Source organism: Malus sylvestris, chromosome 1 (genome assembly GCF_916048215.2).
Source record: "Malus sylvestris chromosome 1, drMalSylv7.2, whole genome shotgun sequence".
In the NCBI taxonomy this organism is placed as follows: domain Eukaryota; kingdom Viridiplantae; phylum Streptophyta; class Magnoliopsida; order Rosales; family Rosaceae; genus Malus; species Malus sylvestris.
In genome coordinates, this window is record NC_062260.1 from 21,249,855 (window position 1) to 21,276,284 (window position 26,430).

The window sequence follows — 26,430 nt, forward strand, 5'->3', positions numbered from 1 at the left end:
TGCAGCAACAAATAATCTATTAACCTTTGAATTTCCAATTTTCCAATCACTTTTCCTCATTAAATCGCTTCCTCAGTTTAATTTTGTTGCATGTAAATCGACCCAATTTTTTTCCTACATAAACGGATTTCTTTCTTGATCTATATAGCAGGAGTGACTCAAATTTGGAACGCTTTCAACATTGGAAAGAATGGTCGGTACACTAACTAACAGATATTTCATATCTGAATGAATATATTTCTTCAGAAGAAAAAATGATCTTTCCACTCTCCTACACTCTCAAAGTACAAAATTAAAAGAAAAATTGATTTTGGCCTCATATCAGTATATAGTTTGCAAACTGCAACCCAACGTGAGCCGTTCCTCAATCAAATTGTTAATCGAACACTTTGAAAAGCTTGAAGGAATCGACGATGGTGTGTAACTTGTCTTTCATCTTTTCCCACCTCCTCTCGTTAGCCCCCGTCGTCAAGGTGTAGAAGTTGCCTGCATTGCAAGGCAAGTCATAACCAGAAAGACAAAATACTGATACCTGCTATCGAGCTGTGAAGGAAACTAAGAAGCATTATACAGGTTTCGTTTCCTTACCATTGCCGATAGCTACTGTGCTGAGAGCGTGGCGAGTATAGTTTGGAGCCTTAGCAAGGAACTCAAATGTGTAATATGTTTTCCCATCGATGTCGTGCTGCATCATAGATACACAAAAGCAACAAATCAACATAAAGCGCATATCACAGCAGATTCAATTCCATCTAAAGAAGGTAGCTAGTGCATCTGCTTTGCTGTTTTTTGCAACACCGATCGATGAACTAAGCAGCTTTATCACAAAGAATGCCTTACGATAATATTGAATGCCTAGGTAGGATGTTGATTTTTTTTTTTTTTTTTTTTTTTATGAAGGCAAGGATGTTGAATCATTTATTTGCAGTTTTGTCGTTGTTTAACATATGTATTATCAGCAAACTACTGAAAGCACGGAGAAGTCCGAGTTCCTAATGTTAGACACACATAAAAATAAAAGAGAACTTTAACGAAAAGCTCATGATATTGTTTACTTAACAAAAAACCACATTTTTACACTAAAAAGTCAATCTTTGTACTATTCACTTTACCCTTTATTTTGTCATTATCGTTAAAACTCAAAGTTTTCAAGTCATTTTCATTAGTTTTTCTAAAAAAAAAAAGCATGGAACAAACCTCTACGGCCTCCATCAGCTTTGTTTTCTGGGTAGGAGGAGCCAGAACCTTCTTGATCAAAGTTTCAGCCACCTGCTGCGGTGACCCGAATTCTTTGATATCTTGCTTGACGGTTGGGAACAGTGTCACACTCGCAGTCTCTAATGGCTCAATGACATCCTTGAACACCTTGTCTTGACCTTCGATGGTTACTTCCTGTGTGCTCCCCAGACAAAAAAACCATAAAAAAAAATTGGCCACAACATCAAAGGGTCAAGCACACAATCCCGACACTGATGAAACACAGAAAACTCTCACCTGCCATCCAAAAGGGTAGACAAATTCGTATCCATCTTTCTTGTCGGTGACAGGAATAAATCCCTTTTTATTTTCTGCAGCAACTGAGCCATATCAAAGGTGTTTTTTTAGGATATCAGTCAAAATTAATCAGCAACTCACTTAACATAATTGGCATTGTTGCTACTTAAAAACTGTCTAGAATTCAACGACATCTAGAAAGCTCAGTACTACAAAGCTAAACTTAAAAGGAAAAGCACAGAACAATCGACATTGTTATAATTCCTTACATGATACAGAATGTTGGTTGGTTAGAAGAACCCAAGAAGCAACTGTTCCTGCTGCTAGCACTTGGCGTCTCCCGGATCTATCTGCCAAAGATAAACACCAAATTAGATGGAAAATGAAAAGGAAACATGAGGGAGCGGTACAACGTCCCACTACTAAGCAACATTACTAATCACAGATTGTCATTGTCAGTGACTAGCATCTTACCACCTACTAACACAACATGCGGGAAGTTTTGTCATGAAAGGTCTCGGTTTCATTAAAAATCTCTCTTTTCTAGTTTCTACCATGACTTCAATTGGGTTTTTTTTTATTATCAAAAAGACCGAAAATTGATGGCTGGTTACAAATTTACGAAAGGGCAGTAAAACGTAACAATGCGGATTGAATTCCACAAATAATAGTAGAAAGCAAGAAAGGACCTTGAGAAGGAGAGCATGTAGAAGTTGCTGAAGCCTGCTCTGCTCTTACCAGAAAAGAATTACTTTTTCTACAGCAATGGAATGTGCTTTGCCTGTGTAGCTGATTGCCACAAACCCAATTACCCAGGTGAAAAAAAAGAAAGTAAATTCAAACAAGGCATTGAATTTCAGAGAGTTACAGCAGAACAAGGGGGGAGAGAGAGACAGAGAGAGTGTGTGTGTGTATGTGTACCTTGGTGAAGGAGTTAAGGACAGGGGTCCTGTGGAGGGAGGGTGAGTTCTGCAGGGTCGCCATTGTTGGTGGTTTTGTTGAATTGTGAGTGAAGCAGGAAGAAATATGGACTCGGTGTACGCGTGTGTGGAGTCTTGTGGTGATCACCTTATCTGTTTCCTTCCATTTTTTGGACGACTTATCCGTTATACTTGTCATAGGACACACCTTGCATTGCTTAGGCATTTTCTTGCCACGTCAAAAAGAAGAAGAAAATCCTTATTAGTCGAAAAACTTAAGTTCGACAGTTTAATCACGTGACTAGTTAAGACTCTCATCAAAGAAATTTTTGTTCATCGGTGATTATACCTATATGAAGTCGAACGATATTCAAATATAATGAGCTCAATTTTTTTTTTTTCCGCAGGGGGGACCTACTCAAGTTTTACTTATTTGTTTGAGAGGGAAGAGTTAAGTAGGGTAATTAACTTCACTTGGTCTAACTTTGATGCTCTTGCCTTTAGCAACATAACTTGTTATTGGATAGTTGCACAAGCATGATCACGTGACGCTCATACTAACAATTATCTTTTGCTACAGATAACATAAAAAAATAAACAATTGAGGTTTCAATAAAAATATAATATATGGCTCGTGTTTAACTCAAGTGGAGATGGAGGATAGGAAAATGAGTTGAAAAATTAAAACAGTGAAATGGTTCAAAATTCCTTCCAAACGAGAAATTATTGAATGGAGTTATAGCGGTGATCATATTGAGTCCAACGTAATCTTATTTTTGTTAATTTACCCTCACATCTATCTTGAAACTATCGTCTCCTCACTTAATACCACGTAACAAGCGAGTCCGAGCTAATTTCAGTTTTATTAACACAATCTCACTTAACAAACGGAGCCTTATGTTATGTAGCGTGGGTTGTGATAAGTGAACCACGTGGTTTCTTGTGGGAGCTAGGAACGATTATCATTGCTCTCTTCTTTAATGAAAGTTCTTGGCCATGCATATCATGTCCATCTTATTTTTTATCTTCAACAAAAAGTTTCCCTTTTTATTGTCACACGATTGCAATAGATTCCCTTTATATTTGACTTCTTATCAGTTTAAATATGGTTTCTTGATTAGTCAGTAACATTATATAAACTTGTAAGGAGGATGATTTAAAGTTAACATTAATAATATTAGATGTCGCATGACGAATACATAACCAAATTATTATGTCTGATCAATTGTGTGACTTAGCCTAAAGTAACTACTGAGTGTAAATATAGCATTATAGTAAATAAAATATTAATACTACATATTTGTAAGGGCTAGTCTGAGGGTGCTTTTAAAAGGATTAAAGGTGCTTTTAAAAGGATTAAAAGCGCTTTTAAAGAAAATGATTTTAGATTCCAAAAACACTTAAAAGTGCTTCTTGTGAAAAACATCAATTATGTGTTTGTGCTTCTTGCATTTTTACTTGCATTTTCACATCGGATTAATTTCTTTTAGTATTCACTTGCATTTTTACAACGAATTAATTTCAAAACATTTTCTACAAAAATAATTTTAGTCGTTTTAAAAGTATTTTTAAACGAGCCATAATTTGCGCTTCTTTTCTCAAAAGAAATTAGATGAATTGAAAATTAGGAAAACTAATGAAAAAAGCTTGAAAACTTTGAGTTTTAATGATAAGAACAAAATAAAAGGTAAATTGATTAGTATCAGGATTGATTTTTAAGTATAAAAATGTAATTTTTCGTTAAAATGAACAGTATTAGAAACTTTTCGTTAAACTTTTTATGAAAATTTTATACAAAGTTGTCGTTGTCATGGTTGTTGTTTGCTTGTATTTTTTGTAGATTAGGATAGGTTGATGTGATGTGAGGTTAGATTGCTTGATTTTAATCAAACTCCATTAAGCGACAATTACAGCAAAAAGTCTTTATATAATGTTTTCTTATGATTCAGTATACACAAAAACTATTTCTTTTCTTTCATCATGGTTGCGCTCCATGCACACTAAGCTGACATAATTGAATTCTAAATTATACCAACGAAAAGTAAACAAATGGTAATAAAATGCTTACTTGAAAAGGTAGTTTGATTTGATTAACCTAAATTAAGGCGACATAAGCAACTTAAATTAATTTAATCGTGTGCTGCACAACAAGAGTTACAATCCAAGGATAGTTTGAATGAGCTACCCGAAATCATAACAAATAAATACAATTTTGTTTTCTTCTTTAAAAAAGAGGACCAGTTTACAGGGCCTGTAAAAACTAACAAAGATATTTTAGCCTTCCCTAACCACTATTGTTCGATTCATCAGCGTCAATAATAAACCTAGGATGTGTTGTGTGGAATACGGGCTTAGAATTCATCCCCAACCACTGAGCCATCCTAAATGTACATAATTACGGTAGTTTTGACAATTTCCTTTTTCTTTACTCAAGAAAAGTACTATATTCCATTCATTAAAAAAATAATAAATACATATCGTGAATACTTGAACCCCAAAGAGTCCTTGCAAACTAGAGCTAAAAATATTATAATAAAACATCACTAACCTTAAAGTAATGAGTAGATTTCAAGTACTCGTCTGAGCTCGTCAGGGATCGAAAGATCACACAGATCAATAAAACAGTTAAACCTCATGTTACACGTAGATCATGTGAGAACAAAATCTCAAACCATATATTGAGATAAGGAGTACGATGCCCATGGGTTCATCGCATCACATAATCACCGCCACGATTGCAGAACGCGTAGTGAAGGAGATCTAGCAAATCAAAAAGCTCCACCTTCCACACATGGATCCAATAGAGGTGGCACACCAAAGCAATAAATAAAATCAAGCAACTCTCCTATAGAGAACAATCAAACTAGCAACTCTCAAAGAGATAGATCAAAACCAAACTTCAAGACAATTCATGGAAATTATTAGACAAAAACCAAAATAAAAGAATAAAATCATGTTACCGCTCCGCATCCTTCGAACATCCGAGAGCCATATCACCGCACTGCCTAAACCCATAGTTTCTTTCTAGCTATACCCAATCTCGACGCAATCAGACATCTTCCATGGCTTCCAGCTTTAACCCTATATCGAGGATGATAACTAGATCCAAACCTTGCGTTTACTGTGTGCGTGGACCAAAAGACTACAATCACAACAACTGCAACGTTTTACGACCACAATTCTACATCAAACAAAGTAAACGGAAAGGGAGAGAGAAGAGACCAAGAATGATTTTCAAGAAGATTGTCGCCGACCTCAAAGTCAAATAGGGCCGGCGACAGAATTTTTTTACAATTGTTATGTTAGTGAAAGTCACTTTAATACTCAAATTATATACCTTTGCCGATAACTGTTGATTTCAAAAAATAACAATCAAGAGCATAAAGGGTGACGGGAGGAGAAGAACCATGAATTGAGGGAGGGGCGAGATGAGGCAATGGGGTGTGAGGATGATCGAGAAGAGGAAGGAGGAAGGGAGAGAGAGCACATGAAAAAATCAAATGAAAAAAAAGGAGAATAACAGCTTGGCATCATTGCAACAATTAATTAACAAATGGTACCACCCAATAAAGCACATGAAAAACAATTGAGAAAAAACAGATGAAATGTACTGTCACAAAAAAAGCAAGCTCATCCCTTTCCAATTTTTCTCAATCATGTTTTTTTTTTTTTCTCTTCATTTCAGTCCCACTCCTCACAAGCTCAATAAATTTTAACGAATTCACTATTATTGTAATGTTATATTCTCATAACATGTGGAGAATGATTACAGTATACATTATTAAACGAAAACGCCATGTAACGATGAACACCAATCGAACATCAATAAACTCCAAGAAAAAAAACCCGAAAAAGTTTTAACATATTTCAATTTCAATTAAATAATAACGAAAAACAAAACACATAACCGAAGGGACACGTGTCACCCTCCCGCGTCCCAACCCCAAGGACTCCAGCGTAACTTCCACCACCCACACACAGCTGTTCACACATTTACCAACACCATCATTCCGCCTCGAAATTACCAAACTACCCCCAAAAGAGCCCAATCCAGGTGCGCATACCATCATCGCCGGCGTTTGACCGTTGCCCTCTCCAAATTACAGAAATACAAAATCGAAAGATTTATGCTTTCCATTTGCCGCATTATCCCTTTTATTTTTGAATTTTAATTTAATTTTGGGGGGTTTTTTGGCGGGTTTGGGAGTCAATACCTTCTTCCTTGTTTGTCTTTCTCCGCCTTGTTTGACCGAGTCGCCAACCCATCGACGATCCTTGAAGAATCGTCCCCTTCCTCCTTCGTCTTCTTCCTCCATCTCTTTCCCTTTCTGCTTTTCCGAAAAGCAGAAGCAGAATCGCGAAAGCAATCGAGAATCGCAGAGAAGCCAAAAGCGTCGAGATTTTTCCTCTAAATTTAGTGGATCTGTGCTAAATTTAGAGCGAGAGAAATAATAGGTGAAATTAGGTTTAGGGTTTTGGGGAGGGAGGAGAGAGGGTAGGAGGAGCGAGGGAGCCGTAATTTCGCCGGCTCCGCCAAGATGATGATAAATCGGGGACTGTTCGGGTGGTCCCCGCCGCACATACAGCCCTTGACGCCGGTCTCAGAGGTGTCGGAGCCGCCAGAGTCGCCTTCGCCGTATATGGAGCAGAGTAACGACGCGTCGGCTCAGCCGATGGAGCAGGAGGAGGAGATGGAGGAGCAGGAGGAGATGGAGCCGCCGCCAGCTGCCGTGCCCTTCTCGAAGCTGTTCACCTGCGCTGACCGGCTCGATTGGGTTCTGATGACTGTTGGGTCGCTTGCCGCGGCGGCTCACGGGACGGCTCTGGTGGTGTACTTGCACTACTTCGCTAAGATTATTCATATACTCTGGGTCGAGCGTGACCACAAGGGCGAGCCGCCGCCAATGAACGACGAGCAGTTCCAGAAGTTTATGGATGTGAGTTATCTCGATTTCTCAAAACCCCATATTTTTTGTTTTTGGTTTAGTTGATGAAGTAAAAGAATTTAACTTGGGTTATTGGGTTATATTTCTGATAGAGTAAGCTGAAATTGATGGTTTAAGTGAGATAGAGTATACAAATTTATTTTTTCGGGTTCAAATAGCATTCAATTCAATTTTGTAGGTAAAGTTTTGTTTTTTGGTTAGCTTAAGCTGGACATGGCCTGCTTCAACTTCAAGTGTAGGATTAGTAAATGAAACTAATTGTTTCAGTTTTTATAGTGGCTGGATGGTGTTCGGGTTGCCATACGTGGAGAAAATTTGAATTCTTTAGTAATCGGTTTTATTGTTCTTTTTAGTTTGAGCATTAGGGATCACAATGACATAGTGAATCGCTACTTGGTAGGGAGTTTAATTGATTGTGCTTTAACAAGTTTCCCTTACTACAATCACCGGCTTACCAAAATGTTGTGACCGAGAATTTCCGTTTTCTGCTTATTTTTCCTTGTGAAACTTACAGTCTACAATCTATCGATTAAATTCTTCTTTAACTAGCTCCTAAGTAATTGAAACAAGTTTGTGTATAAATCATGATTGTAGATAATGAAAGTTCTGCTTAGATTTCAATCCTGTTAATTTGATAAGAAACATGATTATTTAGTAGTTCAGCTGAAGTCATCTCAAAGGATGTGAGATCACATCTGAGGGGCATAGGTTTATCCATTACTTGTTTTACCATTGACAGACATTGATACGCTAGAGAGTTAATAAACTGCATTATTAAGAATAGATTGATGCTGAGAAAAAGTATGTACTTGTTTGTTTCTGATGTTTTTGCATTTTTTAGATGTATATTTTATATGAGAGATGTGGGAAGGGGGCAGTTGAAATTTGGACCTCAGGTGCAGAGGTGAATGTTAATTGAGAGCCCCTTGCGAAAATTATATATTTGAAATAAAATTATTTCTTTTGCATAAAGAATTGGTTGAGGCTTTTGTTTTTCTGTTTTTTCTCCTTGTGTCTATAGAACCAAAGGCATTTTTTTTGTCTTTCTGACACATTTTTGTTTTCGCATTATACTGTCTTTTTAATGAGTATCTATAACTGAAATAGAAGTTGAACGTATGAGAATTTATTCCATATCTGATTTATTTGTCTGCCTGCAGCTTTCTTTGTCCATCGTTTATATTGCCGCTGGTGTTTTTGCTGCTGGTTGGATTGGTAAAGTTCATTAGCAGAACTAGTCTTTCTCATATTTCTGTGCTTCCAGTAGACGATCCTTTGCATACATTTGTACTAACTTGTTTTATGTGTAATAGAGGTCTCATGCTGGATTCTGACGGGAGAACGCCAGACTGCTGTCATCAGGTCAAACTATGTTCAAGTATTACTTAACCAGGATATGAGTTTTTTTGATACCTATGGGAACAACGGGGACATTGTGAGCCAAGTATTGAGTGATGTGTTGCTCATTCAGTCTGCTCTTAGTGAAAAAGTATGTCTAAAGCTAATATATTTCCTCATTTGCACCCACCCTTCAAACACACACACACAACTTCTTTTCCTTTGACGAGTAAAAGTAGCCTTCCTAATTTGATCCCTTGGTGCATGTGTCTTGTCTAATCTTTCCATTTTTCTCTGACAATGCAGGTTGGAAATTATATTCATAACATGGCTACATTTTTCAGTGGTCTCATTATTGGATTCATCAACTGTTGGCAGATTGCGGCTATAACATTAGCCACCGGTCCTTTTATTGTGGCTGCTGGAGGAATATCAAATATATTTCTTCATAGGCTTGCTGAGAATATTCAAGATGCATATGCTGAAGCAGCTAGCATTGCTGAACAGGTTTGTTATCTTTTTATGCTAAAGATAAAATCTTACCTTACACCCCATGGGATTAAAGATAATTTTTTCCGTTCTATTTCATAATATCATATATTTATGACAAATATTGACAGAAGCTGTTTCTTTATCTTCTTGGTACTGCTGAGTCTTGATTTGTGGCAGTTGTCATTTTTGTGAAGTGGTTTATGCCATTGTTTGTTTAAATGTCCTTACTTCTCAACTTATGCAGGCAGTCTCTTACATTAGGACGTTATATGCATTTACAAATGAAACATTGGCCAAGTATTCGTATGCTACATCACTGCAAGCAACTCTAAGATATGGCATATTGATAAGTCTTGTGCAAGGACTTGGACTTGGATTCACTTATGGCCTTGCCATTTGTTCTTGTGCCCTGCAACTGTGGGTTGGAAGGTTCCTGGTTACTAGTCATGAAGCTCATGGTGGTGAAATTATAACAGCCCTTTTTGCTGTAATATTAAGTGGCCTGTAAGCATCTTCTTTTTCTTGTCTTTTTTCTAATAATTTTTTTTTTTATGGAGATCGTGCATGCCATTTATTCCTTTTACTTGTGTATTAATTCAAACCTTTACAGTGGGCTGAATCAAGCGGCAACAAACTTCTACTCATTTGACCAAGGTCGAATTGCTGCTTATAGACTTTTTGAGATGATAAGTCGATCATCCTCTACTGTTAATCACGAGGGAAGTGCCCTAGCGACTGTACAAGGAAATATTGAGTTTCGAAATGTATATTTCAGTTATCTATCTCGTCCTGAGATCCCCATATTGAGTGGTTTTTACCTCACTGTACCTGCTAAGAAAGCTGTAGCACTCGTTGGCAGAAATGGTTCAGGAAAGAGCAGTATTATCCCCCTCATGGAGCGGTTTTATGATCCAACTTTAGGTATGAGAGTCAGATTTCGCTTTCATGCTTTGTGTTAGCTTTCTCATTTAAGGTTTTACTGAAACCTGTAGCCAGAATTTCTGCTTGCAGATTCTAACGGTTCTTCCATTTTGTGGTGCAGGAGAAGTTCTTTTGGATGGAGAAAATATCAAAAACCTGAGACTGGAGTGGCTAAGAAGTCAGATAGGGCTAGTCACACAGGAGCCTGCTTTGCTGAGTTTAAGTATAAGAGACAATATTGCTTATGGGCGGGATGCTACAATGGACCAAATTGAAGAAGCTGCTAAAATAGCGCATGCGCATACATTTATTACCTCACTTGAGGGAGGATACGATACACAGGTGAATCATGGAAGGAAAAATTAGACATGGAAATATCTATTTATTATGTTAATAGATTTTTCTGCTGTTCGGTTTTTGAAGATCCTTCTTTTCCTTCTATGTATCGCAGGTGGGAAGAGCAGGCTTAGCATTGACGGAAGAGCAAAAAATAAAACTTTCAATTGCCAGAGCAGTACTTCTGAACCCCTCAATTCTTTTGCTTGATGAGGTCACTGGTGGACTTGATTTTGAAGCTGAAAAAGCCGTTCAAGAAGCTCTAGATGTCCTTATGTTGGGGCGTTCAACTATAATTATAGCTCGGCGGCTTAGTCTTATAAGGAATGCTGATTACATAGCTGTGATGGAGGAAGGCCAACTAGTTGAAATGGGTACCCATGATGAGTTATTAAACCTGGATGGCCTCTATGCGGAGCTTCTCAAAAATGAAGAAGCTGCAAAACTTCCTAGGAGGTATGGTACAAGAGCAGCTGTTCTTTCTTTAACTTAGTTTAGGATTGTCCATGGTTATCATGGCAGTATCCGTACAGGGGTGTATGCAGCTACAGAATAGTCTCTATTTTGAAATAGAATTTCATTTTTCTCCTGGACAAGTTTCATCTTTATGGTTCTGTTCATGCAGGATGCCAGTGAGCTACAAGGAAACTGCAACTTTCCAAATTGAAAAGGATTCTTCGGCAAGTAATAGCTTCCAAGAACCATCATCTCCGAAAATGATGAAATCACCCTCCCTTCAGAGAACTACTGGCATGTTCCGGATGGGTGATAACACTTTTAACTCACAGGAGTCACCAAAAGCTAAGAGCCCACCAGCAGAGAAAGTGTTGGAAAATGGTCAGGCCTTGGATTCAGAAGATAAGGAACCATCAATAAAAAGGCAGGATAGTTTTGAAATGAGACTACCAGAGTTACCCAAGATTGATGTCCATTCTGCTAATCACCAAACGTCAAATGGTTCGGACCCTGAATCCCCCGTTTCACCCCTTCTGACATCTGATCCGAAAAATGAGCGGTCCCATTCACAAACCTTTAGCCGCCCCCATAGTCATTCAGATGACTTTCCCATGAAAGTGAATGAAGCAAAATGTAGAAATTATAAGAAGGCACCATCATTTTGGAGGCTTGCACAACTTAGTTTTGCTGAATGGCTGTATGCTGTGTTAGGAAGCATTGGTGCTGCTATCTTTGGTTCTTTCAATCCTCTTCTTGCTTATGTAATCGCACTGATAGTAACAGCATACTACAGAGTTGATGAAGGTCGTCACTTGAAACCGGAAGTAGACAAATGGTGCTTGCTCATTGCTTGTATGGGTATAGTGACAGTCGTTGCCAATTTCTTGCAGCATTTCTACTTTGGTATAATGGGTGAGAAAATGACTGAACGAGTTCGTAGAATGATGTTTTCAGGTGCTTGACTCTTTTAATATTATTCTAGTTTTCTTGATATTGAATTGTACTGTGCCGGCATGTTGTCTTACATTTTGCAATCTTGTGACAGCAATGCTACGAAATGAAGCAGGATGGTTTGATGAAGAGGAAAACAGTGCTGATACCTTATCCATGCGCTTGGCCAATGATGCCACATTTGTACGAGCTGCTTTCAGCAATCGGCTGTCAATATTTATACAGGATAGTGCTGCTGTTGTTGTTGCTCTTCTTATCGGGGTGCTGCTACAATGGCGATTAGCACTTGTGGCTTTGGCAACCCTACCCGTTCTCACTATTTCTGCCATTGCACAGGTTTTCATCATGTCTTGCTCTATAATGCAGAAATGTTTCTACTAGAACCATAGTTGTGATCCAATTTTCTGATTAATTTGGGGATGACATTCAGAGTTAGAAATATAGTTTTCTGTTTCTTATAATAATAGAGTTTCGTTCTCTGGTAGAACAAGTTTGCCCTTTGGTTCTCCAAACGTGAAAGTCAAAACTGGCAGTACCCATGTGTTCGTGTGCACAAATTGATATAGGGAAATCAATTCAAACTTTTATTTTGCAAATTCCAGTTATGAGTTTTCAGTGCTACCGTTACTGCCTCAGGCAAGGGAACCGATTCAAGGTGAAATCCTGTAATAAGGTTTGATTACGGATATTGTACCATCTACATATGGTGGATTTGAAACTAAATTTTAATCATCTTCAGGGCATCTCCTAAAAACTAATACTAAGTGGTGATATGTTGGCTTCTCTTTTAACAAATGACCTTGTATGCTGAAGTATAGGTACAAATCTAGGTATATATAGATATGGTTCGTGCTTGTTTGATGGTGTTTGTATGATTGGGTCCTCGAGCTTATGTCCTGCTATTTTGGCTCCTGTATATTCTATCATTTGTCCAAATTATCTACCATCTTTGATCTATGGTACTCATCTTCGTTTTTTTATTTTTTATTTAATGAAGAACCACAGTTGGGTTTCTTACCCACAAAAATCTTATATCATTCAATTTGAATATTGCAGAAATTATGGCTTGCTGGTTTTTCAAGGGGAATTCAGGAGATGCACAGGAAGGCATCTTTGGTTCTTGAGGATGCAGTTAGAAACATTTACACTGTTGTAGCATTCTGTGCTGGTAATAAGGTAATGGAGCTCTACAGGTTGCAGCTAAAGAAAATATTCAAGCAGAGTTTCTTTCATGGAATGGCCATTGGCTTTGCATTTGGCTTTTCGCAGTTCCTTCTTTTTGCCTGCAATGCCCTTCTCCTCTGGCACACTGCACGCACTGTGAAAAATAAGCATATGGATCTACCTACTGCTCTCAAGGAGTATATGGTTTTCTCTTTTGCTACATTTGCACTTGTAGAGCCTTTTGGGCTGGCTCCTTACATCCTGAAGCGCCGAAAATCTCTCATTTCAGTTTTTGAAATCATAGATCGAGTGCCGAAGATTGAGCCAGATGAAAACTCAGCGATGAAACCACCTAATGTTTATGGAAGCATTGAGTTGAAAAATGTTGACTTCTGTTATCCAACCCGCCCAGAACTGTTGGTACTGAGCAATTTCAGTCTCAAAGTAAATGGGGGGCAAACTGTAGCTGTGGTGGGAGTTTCAGGGTCAGGAAAGAGCACTATAATTTCTTTGATTGAGAGATTTTATGATCCAGTTGCTGGTCAAGTCTTACTGGATGGTCGAGATCTGAAAGTTTATAATTTGAGATGGTTGAGGAACCACCTAGGTCTTGTTCAGCAGGAACCCATTATATTCTCGACAACCATTCGGGAAAATATTATATATGCAAGGCACAATGCTAGTGAGGCTGAGATGAAAGAGGCAGCCAGAATAGCAAATGCTCACCATTTCATCAGCAGCTTGCCTCATGGTTATGATACGCATGTGGGGATGAGAGGTGTTGACTTGACCCCGGGACAGAAACAGAGAATTGCAATAGCACGCGTCGTGCTAAAGAACGCCCCCATCTTACTATTGGATGAAGCAAGCTCGTCCATTGAATCTGAATCTAGTCGAGTGGTGCAGGAGGCTCTTGATACATTAATCATGGGGAACAAAACAACCATTTTGATAGCCCATAGAGCTGCAATGATGAGGCATGTCGATAACATTGTAGTTCTCAACGGAGGGAGAATTGTGGAAGAAGGGTCCCATGATAATTTAATGTCAAAGAATGGTCTCTATGTCCGTTTGATGCAACCACACTTTGGCAAGGGTTTGCGTCAGCGTCGCCTCGTTTAGGTTGAGGCCATCGATTGTTGAGAATTCACGTTTGGTTCACCTGTACAGTTCTCATTCTCTCGTTCTGGATTGCTGGAGATATATGCAACCAATAATGGCGTCATCGTAGAATATTCCAAAGTGGACGGGGTCTGAGAATGAGAATCGGAGTGTTTATAGCGGAATGAGGCACGGAATGCAGAGGCGGATTCGTCGTCATATTGTTCAAATCTAGGCTTCTAGGAATAGGATTTTTCGTTGGTGTTTGGTTGGTTATTTGAGGATTTGCTGTACATCCTGGCCTAAGTCTCCAATGGTATATTGATTGGTATCAAATCAAGGTCTCTACTGAAGGTGTTTGGTTGGGGGGGGGGGGGGGGGGTTCCCTTAGATTTTAGTTAATTTACTTGACACTCACTTTTTGTTGTAACTTTTGTGAATATATAGATAATTTGTTGCTATTCATTTTTCCCTGCTCCAGACGCTCGTTTTCTTCTTCCGCACTCCCTCACTTTAGGTGTTCGTCGATACTCGTTGATTGCAAATAGACAGAAATTTTTTAGCAATATATACTTCTTACACTGTCATTGGAGATTGCATTGCTCCATGACATTGGATTTCAGATGTCAAGCATTCTGAAAGAGTCTGCTACCACTTTAAGCTGGTTGCGGTATCTTTTCCACCGTCTTTCGTTTGCTCCGACAATCAGGGTGTAGTATCTCCCTGTGAATAAGATAAGACATCGGGATGGGAATGCGGTCTAGATTGACTGTCTAACAACATTGTTGAGACGGTGGATGCTTACCGTTTCCAATGGCTATGGTTGCGAATGAAGTGGTAGCAAAGTTTGGAGATTCAAGTCCATACTCAATGGTGTAATAATTTTTCCCATCTATGTTTTTCTGCATTCAATAGATACCCAATCATCAAGTGTTAAGAGTTGGATAATGCAAGAGTTCTTGTATATAAAGAGCATATATGTACAGATTAAAACCTCCTCGACGCCAAATATAGTTGCATACTGGTTTGGTGCAGCAAGTTTATGCCTCACCAGATCGGTAACAACCTGCTCAGAACGAAAAATTGTGAGAGACCCGCGATAAAGACATAGATACAGGGTTTTGCAAGACTGGTGATATGACGGATTTTCTCGCTTTACCTGTTCCATTGGACCCAAATCATGGATGTCAGTTTTATTTGTGGGTATAAATCTCACTCTAACATTATGCAGCTGCATATATCTGTCCTTGAATGCAGAGTCATGTGCTCTAAACTCAAAGTCCTGAGATATGGAGGAATACAGAAATCATTTCAACTGAAAAACATTTTCTTTTCTTTTCTGTATGAGAAAATTTAGGGTTCTTACCCTCCAATCGTTGGGGTAGTAGTATGAATACCCATCTACTTTGTCGACGAAAGCTCGAAACTTTTCCGGTATTTCTTCAGGTTGAAGAAAATTAGTTTGGGGAAAGAAAGAAAAAAACAATTCATAATTCAAGGAATATGAGTTCATACAAGTTTATATGATACCTTGAGCAAAGAGGGAATTTGCATGAAGTAGACTTGTGGTTAGTGCCCCAAATCCTAAAAGTAGAGGCCTTCTCTTGCAATGGCCTAAATTTTTCATGATAGCATGAGATTTTGTTCAGGTTTAGCCCAGCGGTGAACTTGAGTAAGAGTAGGCTAGGTTCAAGGTTCGTAACCCTCAAATATAATAAAAATATATAAAAATCATGCCTAACCAATCATTAATTGTGATAGAAGAAAATATAATAGTTATTAACCCGAAAACATTCACGGATTAACACAAACACTTGTTTTCTAATGGGTCATTAGGATTCCAGTCCACCAGTTATCAACATAATCAGTTAAGCCTTATCCCAAAAACTTTCGTGCGTGTTCATGTTGTGTTATTGGCTTGTGCATGATTTTGCCATGTCTAATTCAATATAGAGAAAGGAAAGAAAAAGTCAAATTTGAAAAAGCTCAATGTAGGAGAAAAATTTAGGAAAATGCAGAGCAAAAATACTCATAAATTTGAACCAAAGTATAGAGGCTGAAAATCATCCAAAGAAAGCATTTTTGTAGTGAAAGAAATCAATGTGTGCGCCTATCAAATTATGCAAACGTTAACAGAAATTTATACATGCATTAATAACTGAGTACTGACCGAGCGCATTGATATTCTAAAATTTATACAACCGACCACACTTAGTGGATAAGGTTTTATTGTTATTGTATTAATAATTGAGTATTGAGAGTTTGAAGAAAAAACTGAGATGGGTAATCTTACTTTCTTCAATGGAGGCTGACTCTCCTGAGCAAGTGATTGATTTGCATGAAAAATGAGCCGAGGTAGCTCGTGGCAACTCATTGCAGTAAAACTAGAGCAGAATCAAATACATGTATGAGTTAGTAACGGATTTTTTTTTGTTTTCGATTCAATAAAATATCCTTCGTACCGTCGAGGTTTCTACCTTGTTGTCGGGTATGGCAGTAGAAACCCAGCAGCTCAATGAGATGGATGATGAAATTGCCATGCTTGAATATTTATCAGAACTCAGAAGTGGCTTTAGGTACTGATATTACAAGTAAAGAGTGGATGGTGGAGACTCAAAGCATGGAGTTCGGCTTCTTGATTGGGGTTGAGTGGGCCAGAGAGCTATTACACGTGAGAGGCACGTGAATGAAAAAGGAAGAAGAGATTTTCTAGAATTTAATTTAGCCAGCACCACACTCAATTCCAAAACTCATACCATATCGGAAAGCAAATATGACAGCTGATGACATGCTTAATCTTAGTTATTTTGATCATTCATATTATATAACATCAAGAATAATGAATTAATATATGTATTTTTAATGTTTTAATCTCAATTCTTGATATTAAATACGGTAATACTTGGCTGTTAAAAGAAGAGCAGTAAGTACTGTAGAAAAACAAATTGAAAATGGACACATGTCCATTGGAATGAAGTTGGTTCACGTTTCTAATTCTTTAATTATTGGCCACATGTTCATTTATGATTGAAGACTTATTCATTTCAGTAGGACTTACTACTCTTATTTCAGTAATCAAGCATTATTCTTAAATGTAACCAAGACGAAACTCTACTTGTTTGTATTTTGTACTCAATAACGGAAGTTCCGAAAAATTGTTGGTGCTGAGATTGTCACCTTGGAATAATTCAGCTGCATTCATCAATGGAATAGAGGTTGTTTCTGTGCCTAGTGGGGAATTTCCTAGCACCAAAGTAATGCCTGTTCCTTTCGGGGAACATCCAAACATAGCTTTTGAGACAGCGTATATATCGTATAAACATGGGAGGACGTGGGAGCCAGATCATGCTTTTCTTCTCAACCTGCAGCGGCACGAAGCTTCAGTGCTGATCCCGGATCCATCAGGTACCCTGATGGAGTTTCGATCGACATTGCACCCATTTGGGTTTATGCCACAGCTCAAGGAATGGCAGATGCAAAGGTCAGCAATCAGAAAATCAACATATCATGGGCATTCGACGTTGAAAAGGACATCAGTTATCTGATCAGATTGCACTTTGGCAACATTGTGACGTTTGATCTTCAATGTGTATATCAACCAACAATCTGCTTTAGACTCTTTTGATATCTCAAGCAGGACAAAGAAATTATCAGCAGCTTATTCGTAGATTTCGTGACTAATGTATCCGTGGATGAAAATCGGATTTTTGTTCAAGTAGGTCCTCCTATGCTGAGGGATCTCCCTTTCAATGCAAATTTGAATGGATTGGAGATTATGAAAATGAGCACTCGTAGAGACAGCCTTGATGGGACCTTCCAGCGAATAACAACGCAGATTTGAAATCCCAGGGCAGGCAGAAAAAGTGGATGCTGCTGTCAATTTGTGCTTCTTCAGCAGGATTTGTAGTTTTGGTACTCATCTCAGTTGCTTTCTTTTTGTGCTTCTTCAGCAGGATTTGTGCTTCCTCAGTGCTCGGCCTGGCTGTCATTCCCTAGCCAGTGGGGAATTTCGATTCAAAAGTTTCCATTGGCAGTTATGATTATTCCACAGCACACTCTTGTTTGCGCCGCATTTTAGCTTTTGCGGAGATTCGTGAAGCAATCAAGAATTTTGACAAGAGCTTGGTCTTGGGAGTAGGGGGATTTGGCATGGTTTACACGGGAGTGCTAGAAAATGGAAATGTGGTTGCAGAGTATAGTGTGGAAACCCGCGTGCCCAGCAAGGCCCTACCGAATTCAGGACAGAAATCGACATGCTGTCAAAGCTCAGGCACAGACATTTGGCTTCTCTCATACGCAACTGCGAAGAACTGAACAAAATGATCCTTGTTTATGAGTACATGGTCAAAGGTCGTCTGTGAAGGCACTTGTATGGTTCGAATCTTCCTCAGATTACTTGGAAACAAAGGCTTGAAATCTGCATTGGAGCTGCAAAGGGGCTGGCATTAACTTCACAATGGAGTAGCAGATAGCATAATTCATCACGACATGAAAACAACAAACATGCTTCTTGATGAATGCCTCACAGCGAAAGTGGCTGATTTTGGATTGTCAAATTTAGGCCCTGCTTTGGATCAAACACATGTGAGCACTGCAGTGAAGGGGAGCTTTGGATATCTTGATCTGGATTACTATCGCCGGCAGCAGCTAATGGAGAAGTTAGATGTGTACTTTTTTGGAGTAGTTTTACTAGAGGTCTTATGTGCTAGGCCACCTATATACCCTGCCCTCCCTCGAGAGCAAGTTAACATAGCAGAATGGGCAATGAGTTGGCAAAAGAAAGGAAGATTAGAGAAAATTATAGACCCCCGTCTTCAAGGACATGTGAATCTTGAATCCTTGCGAAAATTCGGAGAACAGCTGAGAAGTGTTTGGCTGAATATGGAGTTGAGAGGCCAACAATGGGGGATGTTTTGTGGAATATGGAGTACTCTCTTCAACTGCAAGAGGCTTCTACACAGAGCTTTTCGTCCAAAAACAGTGCGAATTACATTCCGGATATGCCAAAATGGCTTCCGGAAATTCGAAATGGCAATGGTTGTGGTGGTGAGGGCATTAGTGATGAAGAATCTGATGCAACTTCAAGTGCAGTCTTTTCAGAGTTATTGGATCCAAGAGGGAGAGAGGAGCTGATTCATCACACATACTTTAACTTACTATACCAATATATTGTTTCTTCTTTATTCTTAATTTCATAACTTGTATTGGGGGATCAAAGTGCCAAGGAAATTTGAAGATCAAACGGTCCTTTTTCTTGGGAAATTTCACACTTCCAATTCAAACTTCATGCAGGCGATCATACTGATGAGTTTCAATTCGTGCATGTAATATTTGACGTTGTCACATGACATACTTGTTCACTTACTCTTTTTGTATTTTTTTGAGAGAAACGATTGTAGTAGATTGATTTTAAGGCCAAAGAAATCCAAGAAGAACAGTACAAGTGGATTACATAACATCCTCCATAAGGAGGTCAATAATGAAACTAGGAGCATGGACAAGCCATTCGAAATGACTGCCAATATTTAGACTGAACCTAGCTATCCTTACTCTTTTTGGCTTGACAGCGAGCAGAAAGATCTTCAGTGATTGCGGCAAGCAAACTCTTTGAATCTTCAATAATATGCCCTAATGGAGATACATTAGTTGACGAATCATTAAGAGCAGCCACAATCTGAAGAGAGTCACCTTCCATAGAAAGCCCATTGACGCCGCCCAAACCACGCACTCACGAGCTGCCAAAGCTTCTGCCGTTAGTGGAGAAGAGACGTCCTGCCAATTCCAGCAGCGAGCCTCAACAAATTTCCGAATTCATCCCTAGCCATGATGCCAGCACCTCCCACTAGAGAGTCCCGGTTCCAGGCTCCAATTTAATTTCAGACAACCAGACGGTGGTAAAGACCATTTGAAAGGATCAGGATCCATAGAGTGGGATTGACTTGGACAAGCTTGCACGCGCAAGTATTCCTGCCACCAAGCAATCGAGCGAGCAACCATAAGATCCTTGGAATCACAAGTGTCCTTCCATAGCATGTGATCACATACTTTATAATACTTATTCATTTACTTATATTATGTGAAAATATAACCCATGTGATCATGTATTTTATAATACGTGAGCTTTCAGTATTATTATCTTTCATCTCAAATGACAAAACATGTTAGAAAATCAATGCTGGTGAGATCTTTAGAAGATGTAGTGATCGAGCTGAAATACTAGTTCATCTTGGTATAAAGAGGTTGCAACTTTAAAATTTTTTAGAGACACTATACATACTAGAAAAGTCTAACAAGTTTAGGAAAAAAAAAAGAAAAAAAGAAAGAAAATTCAACAAGTACTTTATGGAAATGCAAAGTCTTTAAGCTCATTTAACAGTGCTTTTAAAATAATTAAAAGTGTTGTAAATAGTGAGTATGTATGCCCACATGTATACAGTAAACTTTTCACATGATTAATAGTGTAATTTGTTTGTTTCCAAGGTACTTGCTTTATAAATAGAGCATTACGAGTGTTAAACAAAAAAAAGAACAACAAGAAAAGAAAGAAAGCTAGAATATTTTCAGTATCCTCTTTTGATATTCAATGTGTATATCAACCAACAATCTGCTTTAGACTCTTTTGATATCTCAAGCAGGACAAAGAAATTATCAGCAGCTTATTCGTAGATTTCGTGACGAATGTATCCGTAGATGAAAATCGGATTTTTGTTCAAGTAGGTCCTCCTATGCTGAGGGATCTCCCTTCCAATGCAAATTTGAATGGATTGGAGATTATGAAAATGAGCACTCGTAGAGACAGCCTTGATGGGACCTTCCAGCGAATAACAATGCAGATTTGAAATCCCAGGGCAGGCAGAAAAAGTGGATGCTGCTGTCAATTTGTGCTTCTTCAGCAGGATTTGTAGTTTTGGTACTCATCTCAGTTGCTTTCTTTTTGTACAGGCGGCGAATCCATCAGAGGAAGCTAAGGCCTCAGTGCTCGGCCTGGCTGTCATTTCCTAGCCAGTGGGGAATTTCGATTCAAAAGTTTCCGTTGGCAGTTATGATTATTCCACAGCACACTCTTGTTTGCGCCGCATTTTAGCTTTTGCGGAGATTCGTGAAGCAACCAAGAATTTTGACAAGAGCTTGGTCTTGGGAGTAGGGGGATTTGGCATGGTTTACTAGGGAGTGCTAGAAAATGGATTTGTGGTTGCAGTATAGTGCGGAAACCCGCGTTCCCAACAAGGCCCTACCGAATTCAGGACAGAAATCAACATGCTGTCAAAGCTCAGGCACAGACATTTGGCTTCTCTCATAGGCAACTGCGAAGAACTGAACGAAATGATCCTTGTTATGAGTACATGGTCAAAGGTCGTCTGTGAAGGCACTTGTATGGTTCGAATCTTCCTCCGCTTACTTGGAAACAAGGGCTTGAAATCTGCATTGGAGCTGCAAAGCGGCTGGCATTACCGTCACAAAGGAGTAGCAGATAGCATAATTCATCACGACATGAAAACAACAAACATGCTTCTTGATGAATGCCTCACAGCGAAAGTGGCTGATTTTGGATTGTCAAATTGAGGCCCTGCTTTGGATCAAATACATGTGAACACTGCAGTGAAGGGGAGCTTTGGATATCTTGATCTGGATTACTATCGCCGGCAGCAGCTAACGGAGAAGTTAGATGCGAACTCTCTCGGAGTAGTTTTACTAATGGTCTTATGTGCTAGGCCACCTATAAACCCTGCCCTCCCTCGAGAGCAAGTTAACATAGCAGAATGGGCAATGAGTTGGCAAAAGAAAGTAACTTAGAGAAAATTATAGACCCCCGTCTTCAAGGACATGTGAATCTTGAATCCTTGCGAAAATTCGGAGAACAGCTGAGAAGTGTTTGGCTGAATATGGAGTTGAGAGGCCAACAATGGGGGATGTTTTGTGGAATTTGGAGTACTCTCTTCAACTGCAAGAGGCTTCTACACAGAGCTTTTCGTCCGAAAACAGTGGGAATTACATTCCGGATATGCCAGAATGGCTTCCGGAAATTCGAAATGGCAATGGTTGTGGTGGTGAGGGCATTAGTGATGAAGAATCTGATGCAACTTCAAGTGCAGTCTTTTCAGAGTTATTGGATCCAAGAGGGAGAGCGGAGCTGATTCATCACACATACTTTAACTTACTATACCAATATATTGTTTCTTCTTTATTCTTAATTTCATAACTTGTATTGTGGGATCAAAGTGCAAAGGAAATTTGAAGATCAAACGGTCCTTTTTCTTGGGAAATTGCACACTTCCAATTCTAACTTCATGCAGGCGATCATACTAATGAGTTCCAATTCGTGCATGTAATATTTAACGTTGTCACATGACATACTCGTTCACTTACTCTTTTTGTATATATATATTTTTTTGAGAGAAACGATAGTAGTAGATTGATTTTAAGGCCAAAGAAATCGAACAAGAACATTACAAGTGGATTACATAACATCCTCCATAAGGAGGTCAATAATGAAACTAGGAGCATGGACAAGCCATTCGAAATGACTGCCAACAATATTTAGACTGAACCTAGCTATCCTATGAGCAACAGTGTTGGCTTGACAGCGAGCAGAAAGATCTTCAGTGATTGCGGCAAGCAAACTCTTTCAATCTTCAATAATATGCCTGAATGGAGATACATTAGTTGACGAATCATTAAGAGCAGCCAATCTGAAGAGGGTCACCTTCCATAGAAAGCCCCTTGACGCCGCCCAAACCACGCACTCACGAGCTACCAAAGCTTCCGCTATCAGTGGAGAAGAGACGTCCTGCCAATTCCAGCAGCGAGCCTCAACAAATTTCCGAACTCATCCCTAGCCATGATGCCAGCACCTCCCACTAGAGAGTCCCGGTTCCAGGCTCCAATTTAATTTCAGACAACCAGATGGTGGTAAAGACCATTTGCAAGGACCAGGATTCATAGAGTGGTATTGACTTGGACAGCTTGCATGCGCAAGTATTCCTGCCACCAAGCAATCGAGCGAGCAACCATAAGATCCTTGGAATCACAAGTGTCCTTCCATAGCATGTGATCACGTACTTTATAATACTTATTCATTTACTTATATTATGTGAAAATATAACCCATGTAATCACGTATTTTATAATACGTGAGCTTTCAGTATTATTATCTTTCATCTCAAATGACAAAACATGTTAGAAATCAATGCTGGTGAGATCTTTAGAAGATGTAGTGATCGAGTTGAAATACTAGTTCATCTTGGTATAAAGAGGTTGCAACTTTAAAAAAATTTAGAGACGTACACTATACATACTAGAAAATTCTAACAAGTTTAGAAAAAAAAAAAAATTCAACAAGTACTTTATGGAAATGCAAAGTCTTTAAGCTCGTTTAAAAGTGCTTTTAAATAATTAAAAGCATTTTAAAAAAAATATATTTTTAAGTTTTAAAAGACATTTTTATGTTGAAAATGCTAGTGGGTTAGTGAATGCCCACAATGCCTTGGTAGATTTTTCAATGCCCACAAATGTGATGTAGACTTTGGAAATAAAAGGATTGTATTTTCAAAGTTATGAGTTGTAAATTTCAAGCTGTAAGAACCTGTTTGTATGGAGCCGCTCTATAAATAGAGCGCTCTGACTGCTATTAAATGACAAAAAGATATACTGAGAAGAAAGGAAAGATTAATAACTTCAGTATCTATTCCTCCCTCTTTTATTTGTCATCCTCTTGTACTATAGTTTCAGTGTGATATTTTACACCTATTTTGCTTCTGTCACTAGTAAAGGTTATCTCTCTAACTTTTACATATTTATAACACGTTATCAGTATGAGTCTCTAAAACCTAACCATTTCTCATTTCTCTTCGCCGAACGAAAGAAAGAAAAAAAAAAGTTTCCTCCAAGGATTTTACTATTCATATTCTTTCTCTACCTTAACTGCGCAATATACCCTCGCAACGAATTGTTTGCTCCATGCCTGCTTTTAGTTCTCAACCTAAAAGTTACATACATCTTTGATTTCTTGTTTGATGTAGATCTTGATTACTAACCCAATATTTATTTATGTTGATTTTATTGCAATCCAAGATGGTGCGGTACAATCGCCCATCTTGAACTGCAAATTTAATCTTACTGCAATCCAAGATGGTGCGGTATCATCGCCTATCTTGGACTGCAGATCTAATTTGACTGCAAATTTTAGTTGGAGTGGTATAATCGCTCACCTTGCTATGCGTATTTAAATTTTCCTGCTACTGGAGTGGTGCAGAATAATCGCCCATCCTATGTTATATTATTTCAATGAGAATGGTGCAGTACAATATCCCTCATCATTCATCTTGAAAATCTCGAGCCTGAAGTTTCGAGTACTTATCATTTTGGCTTGAAGATCAAAATGAAAAACTTGTAAGAACCAGAAGTTCTAACACTACATACCTCCAAAATACATATTATTACAAGTTCTTACACATCTCATTTTTCTTTCAAAAAATAAAATGGCGAACTTGACAAAGCTTGATTTTGCTGCCCTGGACATTACAGGGAAGAATTACCTTACCTAGGTACTGGATACCAAGATCCATCTGGAAGCAGGGAATCTTGGAGATACCATTAAGGAAGAAAATAGCTCATCCTCTCAAGATCAGGCGAAGGTCATGATCTTTATTTGTCGCCATCTTGATAATGGACTAAAGAACGAGTACTTAACGGTTAAAGATCTGTTAGCTTTCTGGAAGAAATTGAGAAACAGATACAATCACCAGACAAAGGTGATTCTTCCAATGGCTCGCTATGAGTGGACTCACCTAAGGATCCAGGATTTCAAGTTAGTGGCTGAGTACAATTCTTCGTTGTTTAGAATTACCTCTCAGATGAAGCTCTGTGGGGATACCATCACTGAGGAAGATATGCTAGAAAAGACTTTCAGCACATTTCATGCCTCTAACGTGATCCTGCAGCAGCAGTATAGATCGCGAGGCTTCATTGAATACAACCAGCTGATATCTGTGCTTTTGGTAGCTAAACAAAACAATAAGCTCCTGATGAAAAATCATCAGTCCCAATCTATTGGATCTGCATCATTCCCAGAAGTGAATGCTGCTTCCCTCGAAGTGAATGCCACATCATCTGGTGGCGATAATCATAAATGAGGATGTGGCCACAACCGAGGTCGGTGGAACAGGAAAGGTAAGAACCATGGTGGTCAGTCTCACAACCAAGTTCCAAGGCAAAATTTAAGCCCGAGCTTCAAAAATGTGAATCGCTATAAAGGCAAAGCTCACATGAACAACGCTCCCTGAAATTCTAAAAGAGCTTGCCATATGTGTGGTGGTCATGGGCATTGGGCGCGTACTTGTCGTGCCCCAAAACATCTGGTAGATCTATATCAAGCCTTCCTCAAGGAGAAAGGTGTTGAGACTAATTTTCTCGACCAGACTAAACCAATGGATATACCTGATCCAATGTACGACTTATCAGGGCAGTTGAACACAACTCACCTAGATGTTTCAGACTTTATTGTGGAAATGAGGAATGAAGTATACCGATCCGACTGAATCATTTATGTTTGATGTACTTTTATTATTCTGAACTTGTAGTTTAATATTCAATAAAAGTGGCATTCAAATTGCATGTTATAAGTTGTTTTTAACCGTGATCCCCTTTTACTCAGAAAGCATGGATAAAAAACTATGGTTATTCTCATAACATGAGAAATGGCAAAGATATTTGTCTTGCAGACAGCGCAACCACACATACAATACTTCGTGATCGAAAGTATTTCTTAAGCTTGATGCTTACAAGAGTAAGGGTAACAACAATATCAGGCAAATTAGATGTAATTGAAGGTTCAGGGAAAACCCAGATTATGTTACCAAATGGAATAATATTGTCTATACAAGATGCGTTGTATGCTACTCGATCTACTCGAAAGTTGTTGAGTTTCAAAGACATACGTTTAAATGGATACCACATTGAAACAAAAAGTGCAGAAAATGTAAAGTATCTATGCATTACCTCCAATGATACTCAGAAGCGTATATTGGAGAAGTTGCGTGGTTTGTCGAGTGGATTGTATTATACATACATAAAGACAGTTAAATCACATACTGTCATGAACCAGAAGTTCATTGATTCAAAAGTTTACATGTTTTAGCATGACCGTCTAGGTCATTCAGGATCCACCATGGTGCGTAGGATCATTACCAACTCTAATGGACATCCATTATTGAGCAGACATATTGCTATCACAAATGATAACCCTTTTAAAGCTTGTTCTAAAGGGAAGTTGGTAATCAGACCATCACAACTAAATGTTGATTCTGAATCCCC

General features: G+C 38.6%; 4 protein-coding genes and 1 pseudogene across 4 annotated transcripts; 3 read left to right on the forward strand and 2 right to left on the reverse strand.

The window, feature by feature from the left end:
- Positions 1 to 154: 154 nt before the first annotated feature.
- LOC126619123 (psbP-like protein 1, chloroplastic) lies at positions 155 to 2,572 on the reverse strand. Its single transcript, XM_050287426.1, has 7 exons — positions 2,416 to 2,572; positions 2,184 to 2,283; positions 1,764 to 1,844; positions 1,495 to 1,577; positions 1,198 to 1,392; positions 589 to 685; positions 155 to 486 (listed from the first exon to the last, which is right to left on the reverse strand). Exons 1-7 carry the CDS (start codon positions 2,476 to 2,478, stop codon positions 377 to 379), a joined length of 729 nt encoding a protein of 242 aa, XP_050143383.1. The 5' UTR covers positions 2,479 to 2,572; the 3' UTR covers positions 155 to 376.
- A 3,926-nt stretch (positions 2,573 to 6,498) lies between these two features.
- Positions 6,499 to 14,584, forward strand: LOC126619662 (ABC transporter B family member 20-like). The gene is made up of 11 exons (XM_050288083.1): positions 6,499 to 7,351; positions 8,521 to 8,575; positions 8,674 to 8,849; positions 9,005 to 9,205; positions 9,435 to 9,694; positions 9,801 to 10,111; positions 10,233 to 10,453; positions 10,563 to 10,903; positions 11,073 to 11,857; positions 11,949 to 12,190; positions 12,911 to 14,584. The coding sequence occupies exons 1-11, from the start codon at positions 6,953 to 6,955 to the stop codon at positions 14,138 to 14,140; spliced, it is 4,221 nt and encodes a 1,406-aa protein (XP_050144040.1). The 5' UTR covers positions 6,499 to 6,952; the 3' UTR covers positions 14,141 to 14,584.
- A 69-nt stretch (positions 14,585 to 14,653) lies between these two features.
- Positions 14,654 to 16,757, reverse strand: LOC126619671 (photosynthetic NDH subunit of lumenal location 1, chloroplastic-like). Its single transcript, XM_050288094.1, has 8 exons — positions 16,597 to 16,757; positions 16,413 to 16,503; positions 15,650 to 15,733; positions 15,486 to 15,559; positions 15,279 to 15,401; positions 15,114 to 15,185; positions 14,925 to 15,021; positions 14,654 to 14,842 (listed from the first exon to the last, which is right to left on the reverse strand). The coding sequence occupies exons 1-8, from the start codon at positions 16,657 to 16,659 to the stop codon at positions 14,739 to 14,741; spliced, it is 708 nt and encodes a 235-aa protein (XP_050144051.1). The 5' UTR covers positions 16,660 to 16,757; the 3' UTR covers positions 14,654 to 14,738.
- Positions 16,758 to 17,376: 619 nt separating this feature from the next.
- On the forward strand, positions 17,377 to 19,252 carry LOC126614497 (receptor-like protein kinase THESEUS 1; annotated as a pseudogene).
- A 5,503-nt stretch (positions 19,253 to 24,755) lies between these two features.
- Positions 24,756 to 25,250, forward strand: LOC126614508 (uncharacterized). Its single transcript, XM_050282182.1, has one exon. The coding sequence runs from the start codon at positions 24,756 to 24,758 to the stop codon at positions 25,248 to 25,250; it is 495 nt and encodes a 164-aa protein (XP_050138139.1).
- Positions 25,251 to 26,430: the final 1,180 nt, after the last annotated feature.

Bases quoted from the DNA above. Each gene is read 5' to 3' on its own strand.
- LOC126614508 (XM_050282182.1), top strand. From the start codon at position 24,756: ATGATCTTTATTTGTCGCCATCTTGATAATGGACTAAAGAACGAGTAC.
- LOC126619123 (XM_050287426.1), bottom strand. From the start codon at position 2,478: ATGGCGACCCTGCAGAACTCACCCTCCCTCCACAGGACCCCTGTCCTT. The intron at 1,845-2,183 runs GTCCTTTCTTGC...TATCTTTGGCAG, and splicing joins TACATGCTCTCCTTCTCAAG to ATAGATCCGGGAGACGCCAA. The intron at 686-1,197 runs GTTTGTTCCATG...TCTATGATGCAG, and splicing joins AGCTGATGGAGGCCGTAGAG to CACGACATCGATGGGAAAAC.
- LOC126619662 (XM_050288083.1), top strand. From the start codon at position 6,953: ATGATGATAAATCGGGGACTGTTCGGGTGGTCCCCGCCGCACATACAG. The intron at 9,695-9,800 runs GTAAGCATCTTC...AAACCTTTACAG, and splicing joins GCTGTAATATTAAGTGGCCT to TGGGCTGAATCAAGCGGCAA. The intron at 10,454-10,562 runs GTGAATCATGGA...TATGTATCGCAG, and splicing joins AGGGAGGATACGATACACAG to GTGGGAAGAGCAGGCTTAGC.
- LOC126619671 (XM_050288094.1), bottom strand. From the start codon at position 16,659: ATGGCAATTTCATCATCCATCTCATTGAGCTGCTGGGTTTCTACTGCC. The intron at 16,504-16,596 runs GTAGAAACCTCG...ATTCTGCTCTAG, and splicing joins CTGCCATACCCGACAACAAG to TTTTACTGCAATGAGTTGCC. The intron at 15,402-15,485 runs GTAAGAACCCTA...TCCATATCTCAG, and splicing joins ACTACCCCAACGATTGGAGG to GACTTTGAGTTTAGAGCACA.